Here is a 25678-nt window from a genome sequence, read left to right on the forward strand (position 1 = left end):
ATTTATAAATGCAGTCGGCTTTAGGGGGACCTAACATGAGTAAAAATGTTATATAACAGGGCGCGCTGGGACAATAGTAGTTATTGTGGATGAATCTCCCTGTAGTACCAAGTTTGCACTGCCTGTGTTAATCTATTGTGGTAAGGAAATCTGTGAGGTAGCACAGACATAGGTGTCCGCTACGGGTGGGGGGGAGGCAACCCATCTGTAGGGGCAATATGAAAGGTTCATCCTGTGAATGTTTTTGTAACAGGAGGGAAGGTCTTTAAATGGACCGTTGAGTCCTAGGAAATTGTGTTAAAAGAGGTAATTATGAGTTTGTACAAGGCTTGCCGGAGGTAGGGTAGGTCGATACAGTCCCTTGGTGAGTCTGGGCAATTGAGGCAAAGGTAGTGGCAGGCGTTGGGATTTTCCATAACTCATGACCAACTTTTGAAGAGGTGGTGGGGGAGGGACATAACAGACTCCAATAGGTTGCTGACGGGTTCTTAGAAAGTCTCCAATGCCACCTGCTACGTTCGTTAGCATACTGAAATGTTTATGCCATTGTTGCTGGTGGGACTGTTGGTAAAATATGGAGAGCATGCTTTCTTATCTGAGAGCTAATGGTTTCTAAATAGGACGATTGTATCGGTGCTATTGTGAGAACAGGGCAGCAGCCGGTATTTGGACACTCTGAGCTAATGAAGGTATGCTTTGTCTGCCAGGCCTGGGGATACCCATGGGGGTTGCCCAGGTTGCCTGTTACCTCCGCAAACAGAGGTCCCGTTGTGTGATGGAACATTCTTACATTAAACAAATTTCCCTCGGGTCCCAGGTCCTGCCAGGCTCCATCATCTGCAGACAGCCACAGTGGCACAGCATTGATCACATGAAGCTCCATCCGAGAAGGGAACAAAAAGCACATTCTCTGCAGCCCAACACTCAAGGTCCTGAAATGCTACCTCTCCCAGCAGCTCTTGCTTTTTGTCATTTCAATGACCTGCTGATATGCTTTGCCTTGTCGCTACTTTCCCAGCCCAGCAGAGGAAGCGTACCATCCCTTCGTTTTGCTCTCCGAGATTCAAAGATATTCTCATGTGTAACCAGGATGCAAGTATAGGAGCAAAGAATGATAAGAGCCATAGGCTAATGATAGAGTTGGGATGTTGCTTATTACCTTGTTTTATAGGTACTTTACGGTCTTCGAGTAGGTTGAGTAACCTGAAGAGCTGACTGACATAAATGAAAGATTGGTTTGGAAGCTGGCACCTCGAACTGGGGGCAGTGTGACACAAAATGAGGGTGCTAAATAAAATGGCGCAGTGCAGTATGATAATTCTGATCTGCTACGGTCTCCCGTGCCATTGTTGGTTAGCTGTGCATTCTTGAGCACATCTCAAACTCCTTAAAGTTTAGAGTTCTGTTTACCAAAGCTTTTGGGTGATAGCTTCCCAAATTGCATGAAACAATCAAGGAAAACTTTTAGTTGGTTGTCCTTTTATTGCAAGGATTGTATTTTTGTGGCATTGTTTCTTTTGCAGTCTTGTTTTAATGTGATTTGCACAATTTGTGTTCCAAGTCTTCTTCATATTAAATGTTGTTTATTTCGTTTTTTATTTTATGCCTGAAATAGTTGCATCACTTCTTTGGCCACTGTTCAAGATACAAATCCGAAATGACATTGAAATCTGCTATTGAATGTCATGATGCACTTTTTTGAGCCACCATTTTGGCACCTACTCAAAGTGCCAACACGTGTGGAAGTAGCTTTAATTTCTCTTACTGCAGCAGCGGCTTTAGTGAGATCTTGGCCTTTGCTATAGGGCCTGCATTCACTAGTCCATCAAAGTATCATCATCCAAAGAACTGCACCCAGCTTCTTGCCTATGGTGGTGTCATAATTCCTCCAAAACTAACTGTTGCCTATACATCCCCCATTTGGACCTCGTGTTCCAAGATGGTAGAGATGCTATTTCTAATAAATAGACTTTCTGTTTCTGACTTCTGGTCAGTAAACTCTTTCAAAGTGGTTCCTTTTCTGTTATATGTTTCAGTAAGTGACTTTGCATTGTGAAATAAGAAAATAACTTAACTGTGAATGTCTTGGGTCTTACTCTATTATACCAAAATCAGCATTTCATCACAATGGTCGACATCTACAGAGATGCCCCATGATTTTAGCTGGGAAGGCAGATCATTTTCTCTTCTAGATTATTTTCAGTCTCACCCTTCATGCCCTGCTGGGTCTCAACTCTATGCATTTTAGGGGAACCTGCACAGAGAATGTAATGTTTAGTACGGATGGCAAGAATGCATATTACTTAATTATATCCTCAAGCTGGTGTCTCTTATCAGCCACATACATTACACCTTAGCGTGCTTCTATTTTTTTCCTGTTTAGCTGCCTTTTCATCTTATTTGTCTAAATAACCCATAAATACAATTATCAGTTAGGCGTCACGGAGTGTGGAAAAGGTTTCTTCAAGATTTAAATTTATGGTGATGGGGAGACTTTATTGGTATCAGAAAAACAATTCAAAGGATAGTGTTGGCCTGCGCTTGGAACTGTAGCTGCTTTTTATGCACAAGGGGTTTCTAATTGGAGTGCTTATTAGCGGTAATCCACATCTCAATTTGTGATCCCCTTATTTGCAGCAGAAGCTTTTTTTGTTCCTTGTTAACCGTTAGCACATAGCTATCGCCTTGCCAACTAACATGGCAGGATATGCAGAAGGCTGTAGTCCAGCTTCTTTTACTGCTTGATGGGTTAAGGGCGTCCCCATCTCCATTCATAAGAGAGCTGTGAGGCAGCAGCACAGAGTTCCCTCTTTGGCCTGTACATGATGTTCTGTGGAGAACTAATGTTCCTGTGTAGTGTGCCAGACCTGAAACTGTTGGAATACTTCATGCATTTTAATTCAAGGACACACGCGAAATCAAATGATTTGGTTAGCTAGTATCTCAAACAGATTTACAACAAGCAGTGGCAAAACCAATAGGTTTTGCCTATGCGAGAGCTATTGGCTTTGGCATTGTGTGTTAGCTATCATGTATACCAGAGTGGCAGCTGTTCAGCATGGCTAAAAGTTATTGGTGTGGAGTGGGGTGGGGTAGATGGGGGTAGAGTGAAGTGGGGTAGATTGGCGTAGAGCGTAGGGTGAGGTAGAATAAAGAGGGGTGAATTGGGGCAGATTAGAGTGGGGTAGATTAGCTTGGTAGGTTTTGGTGTGGTAGATTGAATTGATTTAGATTAGGAAAGATTTTGGGTAGAGTGGGGTAGACTGGTGAGGGGTAGATTGGAGTACAGCCGATAGCGGTAGAGTGGAGTGGGATATATTGGAGTGGATAGGGGTAAAATGGGTGGATTATAGTACGGTAGAATGAAATAGAGTGGGGTAGATTGGGGTAGAGTGAAGTGGGATAGATTGGGGGAGTTGGGTAGATTGGAGTGGGTGGAGTGGGCCAGATTGTGGTAGATTGGAGAAGAGGGGGGCATATTGGGGCGGAGTGGGGCATAGTGGGGTGAAGTGGGGTGGAGTGGGGCAGATTGGAGTAGAATGGGGTCGATTGTAATGAGGTAGGTTGGAGACTAGTAGATTGGAGTGGCATTGGATGAAGTGGTGTGGGATAGATTGGTATGGGGTGTGGTAGGTTGGAGTGGGGTAGATTGAGGTGGGTAGATTGGATTGCAGAGGTGTAGGGTAGATTGAGGTGGAGTGGGTTGGTTTGGAGTGAGGTAAAGTGGGGTGGGGTCGGGTGGAGTGCAATGGGGTGGAGTGGAGTAGATCGGATTTGAGTGGAGTACATTGGAGTGGAGTAGATAGGGATAGATTGGGATAGGGTAGATTGAGATGGGTAGATGTGTGAGCAGTAGGTAGGGGTAGATTGGGAAGTGGTAGATTGGAGTGGGGTGGGGTAGATTGGGGTGGAGTGTTGTAGATTGGAGTGGTGTAGATTTGGTTGGATTGGATTGTTAGATTAGAGTGGGGTAGGTTGAAGTGTGGTTGTTTGTAGTAGATTGCAGTGGAGTTTAGAGTTGAGTGGGATACATTGAACTGGGGTAGATTGGAGTGTACTAGAGTGGAGTTGGGTAGATTGGAGCAGAGTGGAGTAGATTTGAGTGTAATGTGGTAGATTGGGGTGAAGTGGGGTAGATTGGAGTGGGCTGCGGTTGATTGGGTTAGAGAGGGGTGGGGTAAGTTGGTTGGTGGGCGTAGATTCTGAAAGACAAGGGGCAAGCTCTCTCTACCCACTAGATTGGTGCCCAACCAAGTCTATATATGAAACACAAGAACAATTTTCTTAGGTAGCTAAAATTATCATGAAATGTCCAATAGACGAATGTACTCCAACAAATAACTACATCTTGGAAGTTTTATTCCAAGTTCCTCGTTTATACTTCTAAAAACAGTACAATTTAAAAACATTTTTCTTTCGGCAATTTTTTCTAGCTGAGACTTTCTGAACAACGCAGAAACACACCAAGATGCCTCATAGGTATTTGGGGTCCTCTTCGCTTGTACATGCTTTTATGAGCCAGTTGTCCAAGTACAGCAACCCCTGGCACACCCATTGTTCTGAGAAGAGGCAGTATCACTTCCATGCCATGCCTGCAAACCCTCAGGCAAAAACTAATCCCAAAGGGAGGCAATCTGATTCGGCAATAGTGTGGTCTTCTTTTGAACCTCTCATTTATGTAAAACAATCATATGGGGATATGGAAATTACCGTTAATCGAGGTAGATTTCAACTGCCCTAATCTTTTGCCCAGAGATTCTGTCCCTTTGTTGTTTTATAATGCCGCCTTCAAATTTATTCAGATGTTTGTTCTCCCCCTCCTCCCTCTTCCCCACAGTTAGAGTAAAATCCTCTCCTACCTGCCTCTTCTAACTACCTTCACTTGACACCAACATATTCCTAGCAGGTTCAAGAGGCGCACAGTATGTTAGAAGAAATTTTGGGGTCTGATATGTGTGTAACATTTTCTCTCCTCCATACGTCTTAACTTTGACTGCCAGCAGGTAGTATGAACTTGTTTTGAAGGGCAAGGACTCTTTTCACAATTTCTAAGATATACTTGTCTCTAGACATCTTTTTCCTTTCCATAAGATTGAAATCTATTCTTCATGTTTAGGGGACAGATTTGTTCTCCTACAGCCATGTAATGATCTACACAAACATGTAGCTACCTTTCCCTTTCTTAATCCCTTTCTTCTGGACTCCCTCCTTCTTTTTCAGTTTAACTGGAGTACATCTGTCCTCCTTTGAGACCCGGTTGCTAAAAACAAAAAAGCTAGGCTGACAATTGAAGCATTGACTGCAAAGTACTTCCAGTCCTTTCTAGTGTTACTCCTTTTGCATGGTGGAAGAAGTTTAGGCTTTCTCACAAGGCAATATATTTAGGGACAAGCCAGGATAAAGGCTTCCAAATGTTATGCCACAGTAAAGAGCATTATGGCAGACTTTACAGGCCCCCCCCCCCCCGAGAGGCCTTGGGGAGTGTGAAGTCCTTGGCTTGGGCTCATGGAATAATTTCCTCCCACTGTGTGCGGAAGTGAACTCTGACTTTAAGGGCAATGGCCTTTTTTTGGGTGACCACTTTAGCAGCACCTCCAAAAATGGAGCGGTTACTGTCTTCAAGGGAGATAGCACTCACAAATGCCTATAATTTCAGGCTGCAGCCACTCATCCGGCATAACACAACTATGCCTTTGGAAGAGGTACCCCCAAGTGCAGTTGGCATCACAGAAATGCAGAGGAGGTCAACCTTTTAATCAAACTTTGAGCACTGTGTACTGTAACACACATTGTGTGAACATCAGACTGTAGACCGGATTGAGTCCTCCCAGCACCACTGGACTTTTCTTCATCAAAAACCTCGAGGAAGTTATTTTCTAACAATATCACAAGAAGGGGGAACTAGGAGCTGGTTTAAGAATAAAAGAGGTCCTGTACCTATGCTCCTAAAACAATGTGTATCACAAAAAGGTAGCAGTTCCTAATAAGGGAGAGAAAGAGTACTCAGTAACCCAGGTATGGTTAAGAGTGAGGTATAGGTGTCTCCAAAGGATAGTTGAGTGTGCTCGGAAGAGTAAGAACTCCTAGTATATTTTTTGCCCTCACACACTCTTGCGAGTGTAAAGCATCATCATTGGGCGGTGCTCCTCGTGGGGGGGGCGCTGCAGTCCCTCACGGGCTCTCCAAGAGAGCTCTTTGTTGGAGATCTTTTGAGGAGGTGCCGTATTTGTGCATGTGGGTGTGTGGGTCAAGATAGTGGGTGAAAGTGAGCTTAAAATTACCTCTCAGTACCTGAATGAGTTTAATAGAGGTCCTTGAGGTGAATTAAAAAGATAATGGGGTTTGGAGACTCTCCTTTTGACTAAATAAAGGGAGGGACTAGTGTGTTCCCACCTGCTCTCAAACCTTAACCAGAAGTGTGTGGTGAACTAAAAGTGGGTGATGGTCATCATGTTTCGCGCAAAAAGCATGGTCCCTAATGGATCCCCGTGCGCTTCTTCAGAACCTACTGCAGATGAACAGGTGGTAGTCAGGGGAAGGAACACCCTATACTACCACTCTACCTATCGTCCGTTTAGGTAAGACGTCTCTGCGTACGAGACCCGTGTTGTGCGTCGTCTCAAAAAAACGGAACCTGTTGGAGACAAAATGAAAGAGAGGAGGGGGGGGAGGGGGTTAAAGGGAGCTATATATGACGTAGACACAGCTCGAGACATAGTGGACAGATAAAGAATTACTTCATCTTACTGGGGTTTCTTACTAAAAAATCCTGTAATTCAGGGTATAGCAGAGACCCCATTGTGCTGAATCCAGAGATTCAGTACAAACTAATCAATGATCAGATGTAAAAAAAAAAGGGTGGTGCCCAGGGAGGAAGGCTATCCTCGGTATAGAGGCGTGAGGTGGTAGGCTCATAATGGACAGACAAAGACATAGGGGTGGGCAGTGATAAGGTGTGAATGAGGGGAGTAGTCGTGCCTTGGTTGCTATGGAGTATGCGTTAGTAAAAAAATTCTCTAGTTCTCATGTTGGAAACCGTCTGAAGAAATACAGTGACGGTAAACAAAGGAGGTGTGTACGCAGCGGTATGCTCAATGGAAAATGGAACGTTAGCCAGTAGCGTGGGATTCATGCTACAGGTAGGAACATTGGTAGGGGCAGTGGTCGCAGAGGGGGGTGAACTGGTAATCAGTTTGAGGTAGCCCATATACATGGTACACGGGGGTGGCTGACTCCCGAAGGTATGGAGAACGTGAACGTGGTAATCGTTTAGCGAACTGGCTAGGTGGGGTAAGATCATGCGGGGATACACATGCGATGTGCACGGTGTGGGCCGTATTGCTGGATACCGTATGGATATGTTGAGGATGGTATTTCGAAGTACCAGGTTCCGAGGTTGAGCCTGCGCCTGGTCTGTCTCTGTGCCTTGCACAGTTTCCGGGAGCCACAGCAAACCTCTCCCAACTTCAAGAATTCTATGAGGCCATGCTCCTCATAGTTTGGCAGCCCATCCCTGCCGGAGTGCCTTTGGGCTCCACAGTTTTGGGAGGTGCCCCTACTGGTTCCCTGCTGACCGGTCACCCTTGGTGATAATTGGTCTTCTTGGATCCGCAGATGGATCCAGACCAGCGCTAGTCGTGCCACTTCGACCTTCCCTAAAGCCAGTCCCACAATCAATGCTCCCAGTGCCACTGGCAACGCCATACCCATTCTTATCCGCAGCTCCAGCACAGAGCTGGAAGGGCGTCGCCCAGTGACGACTCAGCGCTGACTGGAGCCATTCCTTCCAGGTCAGAGCCTGAGCCCTTTTCTTATAGGCTACAGTTTGGGGAAGATTGGAAGGGTCCACTGGACCCTAAAGAATACCAGCCCTCACACCCTGAAATGGACTAGTGTGAAGATTTGGCGAATACCAGTGGACTGGATACCACCCCGGATACTGGCTTGGTCTCCCCTCCTACTCTGGCTACGGTGAAGAGAGTCGCATTCGATATGGTGGTGAGGAGGGCGGACAAGGTCCTGGACCTTTAGTTGCCCTCCGTGGCTGTTGAGACTAATGTCTTGATGGAGATGCTTTAATCTGGAATCAACCCTTCAGAACCGCTTCTCCCATTTAATAAAGTCCTCCGTGATATCTTGCCTGAGCCTGGCCAAAGCTTTGCACAGGGGCTCCTGTGAACAGGACAATTGCCCGCTGCTATCTCCCTGCACCAGGGGACCCCTCTTTACTCACCCAAAGCCCCACCACTGAGAGCGTGATGGTCTAAGCCTCCCCTTCCTGAGTAAATCCTGGTGCTATCCCTGCCACTGCACCAGATAGAGAATCCAAAATGCTGGACACCTTCGGTAGTAAAATGTTATCTTCGCAAAGCCTGGCATTGCAGTCTGTAAACACCGCATGCCTTTTGGTCTGTTACTCCCGTTCCCTTCGGGATTTTGTTGCGCATGTGTTGCCAATGGTCCCGGAGGAGGCCCAGTCCATACTCTCCCAAGCTATGGCTGTTGGGAGGGACGCAGCTAAGTTCCCAATCCGATGTTGGCTTGATATGTCTGACATGCTAGGCAGAGAGGTTTCTTCGGCAGTGGCCTTACGGTGCCATGCCTGACTGAGGACAACTGGCTTTTCAGGGGATGTCAAAGCTTTGCTTATGGACACACCCTTTGATGGCTCCAGTATCTTCTGAGACAAGGCAGACTCCGCACTGGAGCACTTAAAGGACAGCAGCACTCTGGCCAGGCCCTTGGGCCTTTCCATGGCCCCTCCATCAACTCCAGTCCACCTTTGCTGCTTTCGTGGCCACAGAAAGGACTTTCATCCACGTCTCTACTTGCCGAGCCACCACAGCCTGCAAGCTTCCGAGACCCTGCATGACAGAGGACGCGACATGCACAGACCCTGTGGGTCAGGTATCCAGAGGTCAGCCCAGCCCAGTCCATCACCACAGCCTCCAAGCCACTTTACTTTGCCCTCCGACCATCATTGACAACCAGTGGGCAGCAGGGTACACCATCACCTTCACCACGCGGGCAATTGGACTGGTATTGAAAACCTTTCTACCCTCCATCAAGGGAAGGTGTTCACGTACAAGAACACCACCATGTGGTACTGCATCAAACATGGCGAGATGGGGTCATGGACGTCAGGGCATTTCTCAGATGGTTCAACAGGTGGTGGGCCTTGAATGCCAGGGTGGATAAACTCAGCCAAAGATGCCTAGCAGATCGCAAATAGTGGCTCCATTCGGAAGTGGTGCAAGTTCTTTCAGCAGTGTGGAGAGCTTTGGTTAGATCTGTTAGCCACCACCAAGAACATGCAATGTTCGCACTTCTGCGTGCTGGAGTTTCCAAGGCAGCTCTTCGTCTTGATTGGAGCTCTGACCTCCTGTGTGCTTTTCTGCCAATATTTTCCCAGGTTCCTCAAGATCTGGAATGACTGGGCCCAAGTCATCCTTGTGGCTCCGGATTGGGCCTGAAGAGTTTGGTATGCCGAAATCTTGAGCATAGCCATTGAACCTCTGGACTTTCTGAGGATCTTCTTTTGCAGCAACTGGGGAGGGTTCACCACCTGAACCTGTCAACACTCTGCCTTCATGCATGGAGATTGAGCGGCAACAGCTGACAGCTTTTGACCTTCCTTCTGATGTATGTAATGTCATCTTGGCAGCCAGGTGTCCCTTCACTAAGACGGTATATTCCTGACTTCAGGGCTAGTTTGTGGCATTATGTGCAGAAAAAAAGGTTGACCCCCCTTTCTAACCATCTTTCTCAGGTCCTGTTTATTCTCTAACTTTCCCAGCAGGGCTCTGCTTTGGGCACCTTGAAAGGGTGCCTTTCTGCCATCTCAGCATTATAAATGTTGCCTGATCAGCCATCCCTTTTCAAGTCCCCTATTGTACATAGGTTTCTGAAAAGTCTAACATTTGTTCCCTCCTTCACCCTTCATCGTGCCTCAGTGGGACATAAATTTCGTTCTGACTTTCCTCATGCGCTCTCCTTTCGAGCTGCTCCAAAACTGTCCTCTCAGGCTTTTATCAATCAAGACGGTCTTTATAGCGGCAATAACATCTGCCCGCAGGGTCAGTGAGCTCCATGCTTTGTCATCTAAGCCCTCGTACCTCCACATCTTCCCAGAAAAGTTAGTCCTTCGCGCTAGAGCTACCTTTCTACCAAAGGTAGCCACTCTCTTTCCGGTATGCCAGTCCATCACTCTGCCTACCTTTTATGCTCCACCTCATTCCTCTAACGAAGAGGATTGACTCTACCGGCTGGACCGAAAGAGAGCATTGTTGTTCTACCTTGACCACACAAAAGAGTTCCAGGTGGATGAACAACTCTTCATAGGGTATGTGGGAGCCCACAAAGGGAGGGTGGTACAGGACTGTCCATCTCCTGATGGATCGTACTCTGTATCAAAATCTGCTACGCATTAGCCAAAAAGCAACCCCCTGAGGGTTTGTGCTCATTTTACCAGAGCAAAGGCTGTGACCACTGCGTTAGCACACAGAGTTCCGATTCTGGACATTTGCCAGGAATTAACGTGGACATCTCTGGACATGTTTATCAAGTACTACTACCTGGATAGTCCAGTCATAGGGATGGGCACTTTGCCTGTCCGGTCCTGCATGACTTTTTAGTGTGAAATTGTTTAGCTGACCCTCCTCTGGGGAGGTATTGCTTTGGTATATATTGTAAGGTAAGGAATCTATGGCTAGAAGTCTTATCAGATGAACAAGTTACTTACCTTCGGGAACTCCTTATCTGGTTGATACTCTTTTCTAGCAGCAGATTCCTTACCGACCCACCCGTCCTCCCCACTCTGCGAATGGATTTATAGGGACTGGGCTTTCCCCTATCAGGGCCCTAGTTTTCCACACCAGTGTTCTTCGTGGATCGGTGCGTGTAAAGTATTGAAAAGAATCTGACTTCTGTGCGCTAGGTTGGTACCTATATAGGCACCGCACACGTCCCTTTAACAGCGGATGAACATGCCTTGCAGAGGCAAACTATGCCACCTACCAGCACACAAGGGTAGTGCTCACCCAAAAATTCCGAGTCCGGTCTGACTCCTGGGGATATTCCTAAGGTAAGGAATCCGCAGCCAGATAGAGTCTCTACCACATAAGGTGTTACCAAAGGTAAGTAACTGTTCGAGGCATATGAACTGCAGATTATACACTTTTGCATAGATCGCCATCTGGTGTTGGGCCCGGATGTTTGCAGTTTGTTTTTCCTCTTGGAAAGTCTTTGGAAGTCACGAGGTTGATGACTCCTCCCTTGGATCGTATTGCGCATGGGCTTCGGCTCCATCCTCAGATTGTTTTTTTCCGCCATCGGGCTCGGATATAATCTTCGCGCTCCGGTTCAGAACATTTCCAGTTCGACGATCGAAGCGGAATCCTTACCTCACACCGCGGTATTGTTTCGATCGCGATCCCCTCAAATCAACGCACCTTCTCATCGACAAATCTTCGGTTCCAGTCGTCGACGGCGGCCTTCGGGCCTACCCAAGCTCCGGTCCCGGGCTCCATTCAAAAAGTGCCCTCGATGTGGGTCCAAATTCCCCCACACCGATCTTCATGAGGTATGCAACCTCTGCCTCTCCCCTGAACACGAGGCTCGATACTGTCCGGCCTGTAAGTCTTTGCGATCGAAAAAGACTATTCGGGACCGAAGAGCCAGAAGAAACATGGCACACTCCTCGACCTCCGTTCCAGTCGATATCTTCGGAGACGACATCGAAGATCCGGGACAGCAGCGCTTCCGAGGCCGACGACTCAGATGTTGAAGACATAACTCCGGCGCAGAGGGTCGTGAGTGCTATACCCCCCCCCCCCCCCACACCCGCGCAAACACCCAAAAAGGCTTCGGTCACGCCTTCGCCTCCGGGCCTAAGCAAGACCAGAGACACTGCTTCACACACCCCACCTTCAGGCCTGGTGAAGAAGCCAAGTAAGCCTTCTGGCGGCTCGGGCTCGAGCCAGCCTGCCAGCGGTGCCGAGAAACACACTTCGGCACCGAAGAAGAAACCAGCCTCTACCTCGACACCGAGCTCCGCACCGAAGCCCTCGGGGTAGAAACCCAGCGCTTCCGTACCGACGCCATCTTCGGTACCGACCAAACCCCATAAGGCCCTCGGCACCGACACTTCCAAGCCGAAGCCCATCTCGGCGCCGACCAAGAAATCGGAGGTCCCCAAGCCTAGTGCTAAGCAAACTGGCACGGACAAGACTAAAAAGTAATCGGCCCCAAAAACGTCGGCGCCGACGGACCAAACATTGTCACAGGAACTATTTACACCGGATACCTTACAAAAAACTCTCACCAGGGATCCAAAAACTGGACATCTGGCACTCTCTTCCAAAAAGAGACATTTGGACAAACCAGCTCCGCCTCCACCTCCAAAGAGGAAGGACTCTGCTACCTCTCCTTTCAGAATACCTTCCCCACGTTCTCCACCTCCCCCACCCTCTCCCCCTCCGCCTTCTCCACCCCCACCTCATCGCTCTCCGACCCCGTCTCCAGACGATGATTATCAGGGGGACCCATATCACGATATAGGGGATGTGCCCCAAGACCCCACCCCTACAGGATCCCCAGACCCATGGGACGACTACAATAACCCAGATATTCCCAACGTCCCACAAGATGACCTTTACCCTTCCAGGCCATCTCCACCGGAAGACTCATTAGGGTTCCACCATCTACTTCAAAGGGCGGCACACTATCACGGGGTAGAGATGCACACTGACCCAGTGGAGGAGGATTTCCTCCTCAACACATTTGATACCACACATAGGTCTACATCCATACTAACTATGCTTAAGGGGGTGGTAAAGCATGCGCCAGAGGTTTTTAAGGACCCAGTCAGGGCCAGGGTCATTAACCCACTCATAGAAAAGAAATACAACGCTGCCCCCACAGATCCCGCCTATATCAAAGGGGCAGTGCCACTAGATTCCCTAGTGGTTTCCACTGCACGAAAAAGAACAAATTCCCAGGCGTCAGGCGAAGCACCACCACCTGACAGAGTCAAAGCTACTGGACGCATCAGGAAAGCGCACTGCGTCACAGGCAGCCAATATATGGCGTATCGCCAACACCCAAGCGCTATTGGCCAGATACGATAGGGCACATTATGATGAATTGGAAAACATAATGCACCACCTCCCTGAGAAATATAAAACTAGGGCCAATGAATTAATTCAAGAGGGTAAGACAATCACTAACACCTCTATACGCTGTGCCTTAGATGCAGCAGACACAGCCTCCAGGGCCATTAATACTAGCGTCCTCCTCCGTCGCCATGCTTGGCTAAGATTATCAGGATTTAAACCAGAGGTACAAGCCTCCATCCTGAATCATCCCTTTGACCAGGAACACCTATTCGGCCCAAAGATAGATGAGGCCCTCGAAAAAATTAAGAAGGACACCGATACGGCGAAGTCCATGGGAGTCCTACAGTCACACCCTCCTAGGCGCTCTTTTCGACGCTCTTCCTTTCGGAGTACATCTAGCGGCTACTCCTCAGATAACGCGTCCACTTCCTACAAATCCCCCACTCAGTCCACCTTCACAAGGGGCTATCAAAGAGGCGGCTATAGGGGCAACAATAATAAGGGCAGAGGCAAAACAAATACCGCCCGCTCTGCCACACCGCCTACCCAATGACTCCCCTCCCCCCCCCTCCCCCTTTAGGGGTCTACTCCCTATATTTTCTAATACCAAAAAGGGACGAGACTCTATGACCTATTCTAGTTGGCTAGTGTGGCTCAATGGTTAGAGCGGCAGACCCTGATGCAGAGGTCTGGCCCGGGACCAGGGTTCAATTCCCCGCCCCGGCGGGTCTTGGGCTCAAAAAATTCCACGGATCTGATAATTCTCGCCTCGGTGCCTATTCCAGTCATGGAGTCCCACTCTGCAACTCTGGGCAATAGCTTGCTTAATCTCCACAACGGCCCCCACAACGCTAAAAGGATGCCTGGCTTCCACCTTGGTGGTGCCCAGGAGTGGACGCCTCACAGGGAAAGCCAGGATGGGTTCCACAGAGGTATTCGTACAATCGCCTTGAGACCCTTGCGGGTGAGTAGTGCGCTATACAAGTATCAAATTTAGTTCTCCGGCCCCTAAACACATACATACACTCAGACCATTTTCACATGGTAACGCTTCAGCAGGTGCTTCCGCTCCTCTCCCAGAACGACTTCCTCACCACACTGGACTTGAAAGATGCATACTTCCACATTCCAGTACACCATGCTCACAGAAAGTACCTCAGATTTGTAGTGGACGGACAACACTACCAGTTTAAGGTGCTCCCATTCGGAGTCACAACAGCACCACGGGTATTCACCAAGCGCCTAGCGGTAGTGGCGGCACACCTCAGGAGACCGCACATTCACGTCTTCCCATACTTGGACGACTGGCTGATAAAGGCCACTTCATACAACCAATGTGTACACCACACCGCCACTACAATCCAACTACTTCACCAACTAGGCTTCACGGTGAACTACCAAAAGTCTCCACTAACACCATCCCATATAAATCAATACCTCCGTGCCATCATAGACACCTCAAAAGCAATAGCCTACCCCAATCCGGCCAGGATTGCAAGCATTCAGGCTTTGCAACAAAAATTCGTACTTCAACACTCCCTTCCAGCAAGAGTGTTTATGAAACTGATAGGGATGATGGCCTCTTGCATTTTCATAGTGCCTCACGCAAGACTCCAGATGTGTCCACTCCAAGAGTGCTTAGCGTGCCAATGGGACCAGGCCCAGGGGCAACTGACAGATCTGGTGTTGGTAGACGGTCGCACCCATCGCTCTCTGCAGTGGTGCAACACCACAAACCTTTCCAAAGGTCGAACGTTCCTGGACCCTGTTCCACAAATAATACTAACAACAGACGCATCGCTCTCCAGCTGGGGAGCTCACCTATTACACCTCACAGTGCAGGGCACATGGACGCCTCAACAAAGTTACTCAATATCAACCATCTGGAGTTACTAGCAATCTTTGTAGCCCTAAAATCCTTTCAACCATGGATTTCAGGCAAGGCAGTCCTCATTCGCACAGACAACATGACGACCATGTATTATATTCAAAAACAAGGCGGCACACACTCACCACAGCTCTCTCAATTAGCACAGAGCATATGGAGATGGGCAATTCCACACAAAATCTTTCTCCTAGCCCAACATGTCCCAGGAGTCCAAAACACCATGGCAGATCTGCTCAGCAGACAGACACAACAGATCCATGAGTGGGAACTTCACCCACAGGTTCTTCATCTGTTCTTTCAAATGTGGGGGCATCCACAGATAGACTTCTTCGCCACCCACGAAAACAAAAAAAAGCCCAAGCTTCGCCGCCAGATACCCACACCCATTGTCCAAAGGAAATGCGATATGGATGAACTGGTCAGGCAAATTTGCATGCGCTTTTCCACCTCTCCCACTAATTCCATTAGTGGTGCGAAAGCTACAACAGCATTCCCTCACACTGATCCTAGTAGCTCCCAACATGGGCCAGACAACCGTGGTACACCACGCTGCTGGAACTCTCGGTAGTACCACACCAAAAGCTACCCCTCTCACCATGCCTCCTAACCCAGAACCATGGAGAGATCAGACACCCGGACCCAGCTCAGCTCAACCTTGCGATCTGGCTCCTGAAATCCTAGAATTCGGATACCTAAACCTTCCCCCTGACTGAATGAACGTCATCAGAGAAGCTAGACGCCCTACCACTAGAGCCTGCTACGTTGCCAAGTGGAAAAGATTTGTTGTTTATTGCCATAACAACGCAATCAATCCTCTAGACGTGTCTATGCAACACGTCATATGCTACTTACTCCACCTACAAAGGTGTAATCTAGCCTATACCTCCATTCGGCTACACCTCGCAGCAATTGCAGCTTACCTACAGAACAGGCAGCACCTATCACATTTCAGAGTGCCTGCCATTAAAGCCTTCATGGAAGGCCTAAAAAGAATAATTCCCCCCACAGTACCACCCTAACCTGTGTGGAACTTAAATATCGTTCTCACAAGGCTGATGGGGCCTCCTTTTGAACCTTTGCATAAATGCGGACTGCAATTTCTTACATGGAAAACAGCTTTCCTTGTAGCCATCACTTCCCTTAGAAGGGTCAGTGAGATACAAGCACTTACCATACAAGAACCTTTTCTTCAAATGCACCAGAACAAGGTTGTTCTCCGTACCAACCCAAAATTCCTACCTAAAGTCATTTCCCCTTTTCACCTAAACCAATCTGTAGAATTACCAGTATTTTTCTCGCAACCTCAGACCGTTGCAGAAAGGGCTCTACACACGCTAGATGTCAAACGAGCCTTACTTTACTATATACAAAGAACACAACCTTTCAGAAAGACCAAACAACTGTTTGTCTCTTTCTCTCCACCACACAAGGGCAACCCCATCTCAAAATCAGGGATAGCTAGGTGGATTGTAAAATGCATCCAGGTTTGCTACCACAAAGCAAAACGAACGCTATCCGTTCCCCCTAAAGCCCATTCTACACGGAAGATAGGGGCTTCTATGGCTTTTCTAGGGAACATTCCATTAGATGATATCTGCAAAGCAGCTACATGGTCAACACCGCACACTTTCACTAAACACTATTGTGTAGATGTGCAAACCAAGCAACAAGCTAGTGTGGGCCAGGCTGTACTAAAAACATTATTTCAAACCACTGCAACAGATACCGGTGGTCGCCGCTAAGGTTGGGAACTGCTATATAGTCTATGCAAAAGTGTGTAATCTGCAGCTCATATGCCTCGAACGGAATATGCTACTTACCAGTATGCATCTGTTCTTGGCATGTAGAGCTGCAGATCTACACACGCCCACCCGCCTCCCCGGCTACCTGTATCTGTTCCAGTCTATCTTATTGAGATACAACACACATGGGTTTCTTCACTGTTGTTACTACGCTCCATCTTTCCCTGCTGGCGAAAAACAATCTGAGGATGGAGCTGAAGCCCATGCGCAATACGATCCAAGGGAGGAGTCACCGACCTCGTGACTTCCAAAGACTTTCCAAGAGGAAAAACAAACTGCAAACATCCGGGCCCAACACCAGATGGCGATCTATGCAAAAGTGTGTAGATCTGCAGCTCTACACTCCAAGTACAGATGCATACTGGTAAGTAGCATATTCCTTTTTGTTAATGAAGCTACCACTATTATTTATAATAAGTCATGTATTGATCGTTGTTGTTCTTTCCTTCTTACTACCTTATTTCAGATATAGTATGTGTGGCAGAGAAATGCTTCCGCCTACCAACAATATGTCAGTCTGAAGCAGAGCGACACCACTGAGAGTACAAAATACATAGATCTCCGAGATTTCAATCTTGTTTCAAAAACTATGAAGGAACAACAAGGCTGCCAAATAGTTATTTCCCATTTAGCACACTCACCTCATGTATAGCATGGCAGCCCGAGTAATGCTCTTCAAAAGATGACAAAAACTTAGTTGGCAGTCTTGTCCTGTTACAACCTACCTTTAGGTGTAGGATTGAGGTGGTCAACAGTCTGTTGCTCAAGACTGGTTTATCATCAGTATCAAAGAATCTTTATTCGGCCAATCATGGCCATAAATGACACACATCAATATAATACACTAAAATATTGTTATAAAACGAGTTAAAAACCGCATCATCATCCCCTGCAATATTTCATAGCATTAAAATAATGCACTGACCCTTATTTCATACTGGCAAAAAACTCAGCAGTGCATAGCAGCAGCTTATGGATTACAACTAGCAGATTCATGCAAAGTGCATATCTGATATAAATGCAGCATGTTAAAAAATAATAAATATCTAAAACGAAAGTACTATTACATCAATAAAACAAACATTGTTATCCTTCCATTGTTTTCCTGGATCGAATTGCAGCTTTAAAAAAAGGACTGACCCTAAAACACTTAATTGGCATAGTCAGTGATTGCAACTTGTGCAAGGCCTGTACGCATCTACGGTACCCTAAAGTTTTTAATAGGGGTTTAAGAAAAAGTCTTCGTGAATAACTAAAATAGTTTCAAAAGAACATAGAGTAGTGATTTGTTTATCTAGTTACTAAACACTCTTCCCATATTGGGAATTACTGATGTTGTACCTTTGAGTTAAAATGCCTTTGAAATATTTATTTTATTTTGAACCATGCATCATTGTTTCAAGTGCCTATGATATGTTCTTTGTTCATACATTTTTCTAGGTACCAGGAACTAGTGAAAAAGTATGGTAAACTTGCTCCACTGGCAGAGGTGAACCTCCGGCCCCAGAGCAAGGCCAAGGTTGAAGTGCACTTCGAGGAGAAGATGAAGGAAATGAGCATCCGCCTAGACCAGACTGTGGCAGACTTGAAAAAACAACTAAAACCGGTGGTGCAGTTATCCACCAACAACATGCGCTTGTACTACCTGGACCGGGAGGCGCCCTTCGGACCGGAGGAGATGAAGTTAAGCACAAGGGCACTGCACTCCTACAGCATCCACGACGGTGATAAGTTTTTCGTGGAGCCCAAGACAAAATGACCCTGCCAGCCCTTACACATACAGACTGACTTTTTAACAGGTTTTAGGTTTTGTTCTGGTTATTTTTTTATACACAGGTCTCCGCTTCTTGGCCAATGAGGTCACTTTGAGTGTCAAGGGGCACCGAAGAAAGCAAGTTGTTTTTCTGAGTTCTTTGAAGTTGTTGATGCGTAGGTGTTGCTCCCTTCCCTCACCTCGCCACTGCTTTGGTATACTTGTGAAATCGCATGAACAGACTCTCTCTTGAGATCAAAGGGTGTAAACAGAAATCCAGGGACTTGTGGAGAAATAGGCTGCTAAACCTCTTTCTGACTCTTGCACGCTCGTTTCATTTTTATCTGTCTTGCTGTTGTCTTTTATGTGTTTTTTTTCCTTTAAATTCTATCCCATCTTTCAGTGACTGCTGTGTCAATCACACTGTTCTGGGTTTTTTGTATCTTAGATTTTTTTCTTGATTTACCCCTTGATGTCTCCTTTTTATATTTTTGCATTGTTCTGTGTTTTCGTTTGTTAATTGGATGTTTATCGTTATCAGCTAAATTTGCTCTTTCCAATGCTATTAATTCCGTTCAAAGATGAGCACATTTTAAGCATTTGGTTTGATGTTGCGGAAGTTTGTTCCAAAAGTTAAGTGATTAATTGAAGTTTGGTTGGGACCGTTAGACACTTCTCCCACCTCGAGGATTCATTCTCTGAAGGTGTAGGAGTGGCTTTTCATGCAGATCTGTTCCCCTGGATCTGTGCTTTTTACTCCTTAGTGCAATGATCATCTGCAAAGAGTAATGTTACTGTGTGTCCCATGCACACAATTGATGCCGAACTATGATGAGCACATCCCCTGCACATCATATACTTGGAAATGTAGTTGGCTGACTCGTGCACAGCATGTGCCCAGAGGTCTCTGTGCTTGCGATGGACTCTGAGCTGGCATAATTATCTCTGCAAGAGACTTTGGGACAGGAGCTATAATATTTTAATATTTATGTATAGAAGATACTGAAATCGTTATTAATTATTATTGTCTGAACAGAATATCTAAGTTGATTATGGACTGATTTATTGAGCTTTGTTAAATATCTTAATACTTCCACTTTTTTTCCTCAATGTACAAGTCATTCATTATATTGCTATAGTATGTCACCTGTATACATACCAAAGCTTGTAGATCAGCCAGAAGGTAGATTATATATTCAAAGCACAGAACAGGAGGTTCCAGGACAGCGGTGGAGCTATTGCTATGGGGGTGCTGAGTGTTGAAACAATGCTGAAATATCTATAGTATGCTGAGCATAGGATAGGGGCATTTAACAGTTGAATATTTAAGGCGTACTTGTACCATGCTGGCCATGGAAGGTGTGACTGCAAAGTGTAGTGATCAGTGGAGTGACCACAGCATGCTGAGCAGATGAGTTTGTCATGGAGAAAAAACAGACATGGGAACTGAACTGTGAGTTTTAAGGTGAGAAAGCAATTGAGAAACCGCCTTGTATTGTCTCTGAGAACAGAACTGCTATGGCCATAAATAAAGCTGACAATTATTTATAGTTGGTTAAAACTTGTGGGATACGATGTATAGTTTGTGTTCATGACTCCTGTCTATCTAGTAATAACTATTGATGCAAACAGAATGCCTTTTTAGTTTACCAATTATTTTACTGCGCTCATCTTTTTTTTAATCTCTTATTTAGGATGTAATTAGCCACAGGTATAAAAGGAGCAACATTGAAGCAAGCACAGGATTTTGTTACATCTGTGGCTCCTATACTGAGACCAGAACAAGATATTAATGATTTATATGCCATCACTGTGATTGAATCCATTACATATAATGATTTGTGTCCCACTGATGTAACAAGAATCTTAATGTGTACCTTCCACTTCATAGAATTATCTCCATACCCGCACTGTACGGAAATCATACTCCTTACTCGCTGTTATTCAATCATACACAGTACCACTCACTATAATGATGTCAGGGAAAAGATCACATCGATTTCCAAAGAAGCTCAGGTACACCATATTGTCAGCAACATCTTAATAGCTACAGCTGTTGGCTTACAATCTTAACCCCTTCAGTGCCCATGACGAGCTGGACTCGTCATGGGCTGCGGTGGCGCTGTGCCCATGACGAGTCCAGCTCATCATGAACTCCGCCCGCTAATAAAAAGCGCAGCACTGGGCGGGGAAAGGGGCGGGCATGCAAGGGGTTAAAGATGTTTGAGAAATCCTAAAGCCTTCCAGACACACCACTCAGAAACTAAGGTAGGATGTATATATCTCAAAGAACCACCATTAATCACAGAAGCAGCCAACATATCAACAGATGATCCTTATGCCTAGTAACCCAAAGCTCAACCCCACAGGATGTGTGCTGCCCAATGGACTTAACACTGTACCAGAAACCTATCATCTTGAAGGAAGTGAACCGATTAGGTTCATCCTGGTCACTCGCGACCACCTCTCAGCCTTCCATACAAATGAAGAGTCTGTCAGACAGTAGAGAATACAAACCAATATATTCAGATGCACTTGTGCGGAGCCCAGTCTTCCCAGTCTCTAAAGATTGCTGCAGAAGGACTGACATCAGCAAACATGGAGATACATTCTGTATAATTCCGAACCAATGAAGGCATGCCCATAATGGGATTTTCTAGGCAGATGCAGTTAAACAAAGGAATACAGAAGGATAGGTTTCAATTCTGAGGCCGGGCACATAAACTAGTGCGAAAAGGCCTCTATCAAGTGTGAAAGGTATGTGCTAATAAGAACAGTGTATTCATTGGCAAAACAAGGCCCAACCTTGCAGAACAGAAAATTACCACAGGCTGTTTCTCCGGAAGAAAACGAGGATTAGGTTCGTTCGTGGTCCAAAATGGCGACCAAACATAAAATGGTGCCGCAAATGCTAACTTGCATAGAATAATACGCAATAGACAAAATAACGAAAAAAAATTCATTCCATCAGACCCTCCTTGACCTAACAATTAAAAAAAATTATCATAGAAAATATAACATTTTCAAGGACAAAGGAACATCCGTATTAGGGGCAGGTCACATGGTTAGTATCAGGGATGGAGGCTGCAAGGAAAGACGTAGTCTCAAAAATACCTTCGTCAATCTGCATCAAATCGTCAATATCTCTTTGTATCGTAATTGTGGCATTAGTATGATGAATTGACATTTTCTGTTTGGGAGTGAGGATATTGACACAATAGGAGCGACAAGCTGGGTGACAATGTATACAGAGGCAACATTTAAGGATTATACTGGCAACCACAGCCAAGAAAGTGAGGATCTTCCACCCCCCGGATGTTAGCGTATTCCACAACCACTCCAATAGAGTCCAAATACCTGTTTTCTTGGTGTATCTCAGCTGATATTCTATGTAATTTTTGTATAGCTGAATAAACATTGGGAGTGTTATCAGGTATATAAACACAACGGCTACTTCCAATGGCACGACAGGTCCCTCCTCTATCTGCAAGTATAACATCCAACACCATCCTGTTCTGCAAAGTGACTAATCTCGTAGCCTGGAGCTCAGCAGTGATATTTGTCATTTTCCCAGCAGTTGTATTGATAACACCTTCAACGACTCTTGTTAACTGACAAATTTGAAGGCTATTTGCCATGAAACCCCAGTAAGGTAATAGGCCCTTCACAGCGTCCCAAAATTGCTGTGCGGTAGTGTCAGTCTGATCTAAATCTTTCGTATCAACAAGCCTCTTGACAGGAATGGACTTCTACGTTGCAGTCCATGAGTTTGGTGATAGTTAGACGGGGCAACATATACAGGGGGAAGAAGGAAAGAGAGATAGCATGTACCTGACCATCCCCGCTGGACCCAGACGTGAGCTTGTGACCCACAAACAAAATAGACATTATGGGGCAGGACCAAAGGCATACTATTAGTCGTATTCAGCTTGTAAGTAAAATTACATTTACTCTCCCCCAACTTTATCTTCCCTGTCCCCGGGACACAAAAACTAGCTGTTGTATTGACCACCGACACTGGTATCGGTGTATCTTCAGTAAGATTTAGACCTCGGAAGGATTGGAAGTACCCTGAGGTGTTAAACCATTGGAAGTCAGCCATTAGCCTTCACCCTACGATACGTTTTCCAACATGACTTTGAGGACAGTGTCCCTAAAGTCCCTTGTCCCGCCAGTCCTAGAGCAGAGGTCTTCAATCTGTGGGGCTCAACCCCAAGGGGGGGGGCCTAGAGGCATGGGAAAGGGGTTGTGCTTTTCATTTGCAAAAAGAAAATGTCCCAGGTAGTTAATTCCGGTAGTTAAAATGCTTTCCCTGGAGTGTTGTTATTCAGGGTCTCTCCTGTGCTGGGAAATCAAAGCCAGGCAGATGGCAAATGGGTGCAGATTAACTCATTGTGCACATTTTCATTTCTTTCAGGCCAGCAGCACACTGGCAGAAAGGTGTGTTTAGCTGGCTGCCTGGCTTTGAATTCTCAGGACAGGAGAGTGCTGTTGCAGTTACTTGATAAAATCACTTGAAGCTTTTTCGAGTTGTAGTGTGCAGGGTTAACTAAGCTGTGAAGTGCTTGCTTTTAATTGTTGTATTTACATAGTGCTTACTATCCCTGATAATGTGTGGAAGGAACAGTTATGTAAAAACAAAATTGCATTACATAGGGTCTGGATATTTCTAAAATCTATGGGTTTCGTTTACAATGAAATGGTGTAGAGCAGCTCCGCAAGAACCTTTGCTGTGCTGCCCTATGCCAATTCAAAAGGGCAGGAATGGACTGAATTTATAGATGCGGTTCATTCCTGTCGTTTCTGCCAACACACAATTTGGTGGCTGGCGCCAACGCAGGCACCCTTGCACCATGGTGCAAGGGTGTCTGCATTGTTGGCAGGATTGTTTTTGTGTAAGAAGGCACGCCATCCTGCGCAGAAACAACCCATGGAGGCTTTTTCCTCTTTCTATGTGTGCTACACATAGAAAGAGGAAACAATTGAGGAGAAATAAAAAATATTTCTCCACCTTAAGCATCCCCTGGAGCTGCTTAGTTTTGAAGCATCCTCAGGTTTACAGATCCTTGTAAATCTGGCAATGTGTCAAACCCCATTGGAAAACCCATCGCAACGCTAATGTAACGCCCCCCTGATGCAGTGTAAGGCAACGCATCAACTTGCGCTGTGTTGCCTTACACCATATCTAGGAGGCCATGAAAAGCCACAAGTAACTTTGCGTGGCCTCGTAGATATGGGTCTGTACGCTGCGCAACCAGAGCGTCATTAAAAATGATGCTCCGGCAGCGCAAAGGGCTTATAATGTTCCTTATTGCTATATTTGGGGGTTGAACTGGTACCAATAAGGTGCATATCGTTTTTCTGGAGAACATTTATGGTTGTCCATGATAAGGAGTACCAGGTTTTAGTAATGTTTATCGGGAGGGGGTCCTTATGCCTAAAACATTTTGATGGGGGGGTGGGTGGGGTCTCGGCATCAAAATGTTTGAATACCACTGTCCTAGAGGGATAAACCCTTGATAGAAGCGTAAATATTCATTCGCAGTGTAAGAATCACTGGATGTTCTATCCAAAGTAGAAAGAGAAAATTGGAAGTACACCAACCGAAACAGTTCATACCAACCCTCACAGCTGCCAATATATGACAGTGGCATAGACAACAGATTGTCACTCTTATGAGTGACCGAAGGGATTCACCCACAAATCCAACAATTAGTCGTATTGGACACATTATGAGCATGATGCAACATTTGCATAAACACATTGTCTGTATAAGACTGCCTATGCGCTTCTTTGTGTGGAGCTAGAGTAACAAAAATGTGCTCAGGGGAAGCGGGAGTTGTACCAACCAAGGAATGTAGAGGAAACTTCTCTAAGAACCAGGATATTCCAAATATTGTCATTGGTGCAATCACAACATTTAATATGCAAACTATTTTGCTCTTTGTCGACCAACCCCTCATGGAACACGGTGGTGCAAATGGCTGTCCCTCCTCATCAATAGGCCGACCAAAGGGATGCATAATTAAGCAATTCGAGAAATGCAACAAAAATTATAATAAAGGTAGGTGTTCCCAGTGTCCGTCAGAGCCTCACTGGTACAGGCTCCTATTGTTCATCAAACGTTGGCGGTCTTGAGCACCAGTGGTGGAGCTTGCTCAGTCCTAAGCTTGTGATGTATCCCACGTTGATCAGGGTAATGTACCCCCCTTCAAGGGAGGACGTTCAATTTATCCTGTCCAATGTCAAAAACAGTGCACAAATCACACTTCACCCTAAACTAACATTGTTGGTACTACAGCAAAGTACATCTTAACTTGCACGGTCCAGCCCTGTCTAATCTGACTTCTCCTTTTGTGCACTATTCCTCAGCTGAGGACGTAGATTGTACCTTGTGGCTCCAGCCACAGAAGGATCAGTGAAAAGGGGTTCCTGAATAGTTCGTATCTCTGGCGGAACTGCTGCGTTCAGCATTTCCTCTGGCGGAACTGCTGCGTTCAGCATTTCCTCCACAAGGTACAATCTACGTAGTACCAACAATGTTAGTTTAGGGTGAAGTGTAATTTGTGCACTGTTTTTGACATTGGACAGGATAAATTGAACGTCCTCCCTTGAAGGGGGCTACATTACCCTGATCAACGTGGGATACATCACAAGTTTAGGACTGAGAAAGCTCCACCACTGGTGCTTAGCATCACTAAAGGGGACAAACTACGCCATCCCTCAACCACTGGTCAGAGGGCAAGAGCTGAGGTATCCTGCGGCAGTGGGTGGCGTGCACCCAGTTCTTTCAGCCGGTGACCTTCACAGTGGTATGGGTAGCCAGGAGGACCTGTTGTGGTCCCTTCCAGCGCGGCTCCAAACTCTTCTTCCGCTGGAAAATTCTGATGAGTATGAAATCCCCAGACTGGTTGTTGTGTCTGGGTCCCTCTGGTGTGGGTAGCAGGGACTTCTGTTGGTGAATAGAACGCAAATTTCCAGTAACTGGTAAAGGTAATTCATCAATAATGGATACTCAACATCTGAAAACCTGCGCGGGACGCCCCAGACATTTGCAGAGCGTTTAAACACAACCTCGTACGGTGACAATCCTGTCCTAGAATGTGCTGTTCTCTTCTAG

At 46.2% G+C, this 25678-nt stretch overlaps 1 protein-coding gene across 3 annotated transcripts in view; it reads left to right on the forward strand.

Moving 5' to 3' along the window:
- TBCEL (tubulin folding cofactor E like) overlaps positions 1-20119 on the forward strand; it is a 262263-nt gene extending 242144 nt beyond the window's left edge. For all 3 annotated transcript variants that reach the window (XM_085645968.1, XM_085645969.1, XM_085645967.1), the window contains exon 8: positions 18246-20119. In XM_085645968.1, coding sequence (XP_085502094.1) covers positions 18246-18564 — 319 coding nt within the window. In that variant the 3' untranslated portion in view covers positions 18565-20119. The remainder of the gene's footprint in view (positions 1-18245) is intronic.
- Positions 20120-25678: the final 5559 nt, after the last annotated feature.

Source organism: Triturus cristatus, chromosome 3_1, assembly GCF_964204655.1.
Source record: "Triturus cristatus chromosome 3_1, aTriCri1.1, whole genome shotgun sequence".
Taxonomy (NCBI): Eukaryota; Metazoa; Chordata; class Amphibia; order Caudata; family Salamandridae; genus Triturus; species Triturus cristatus.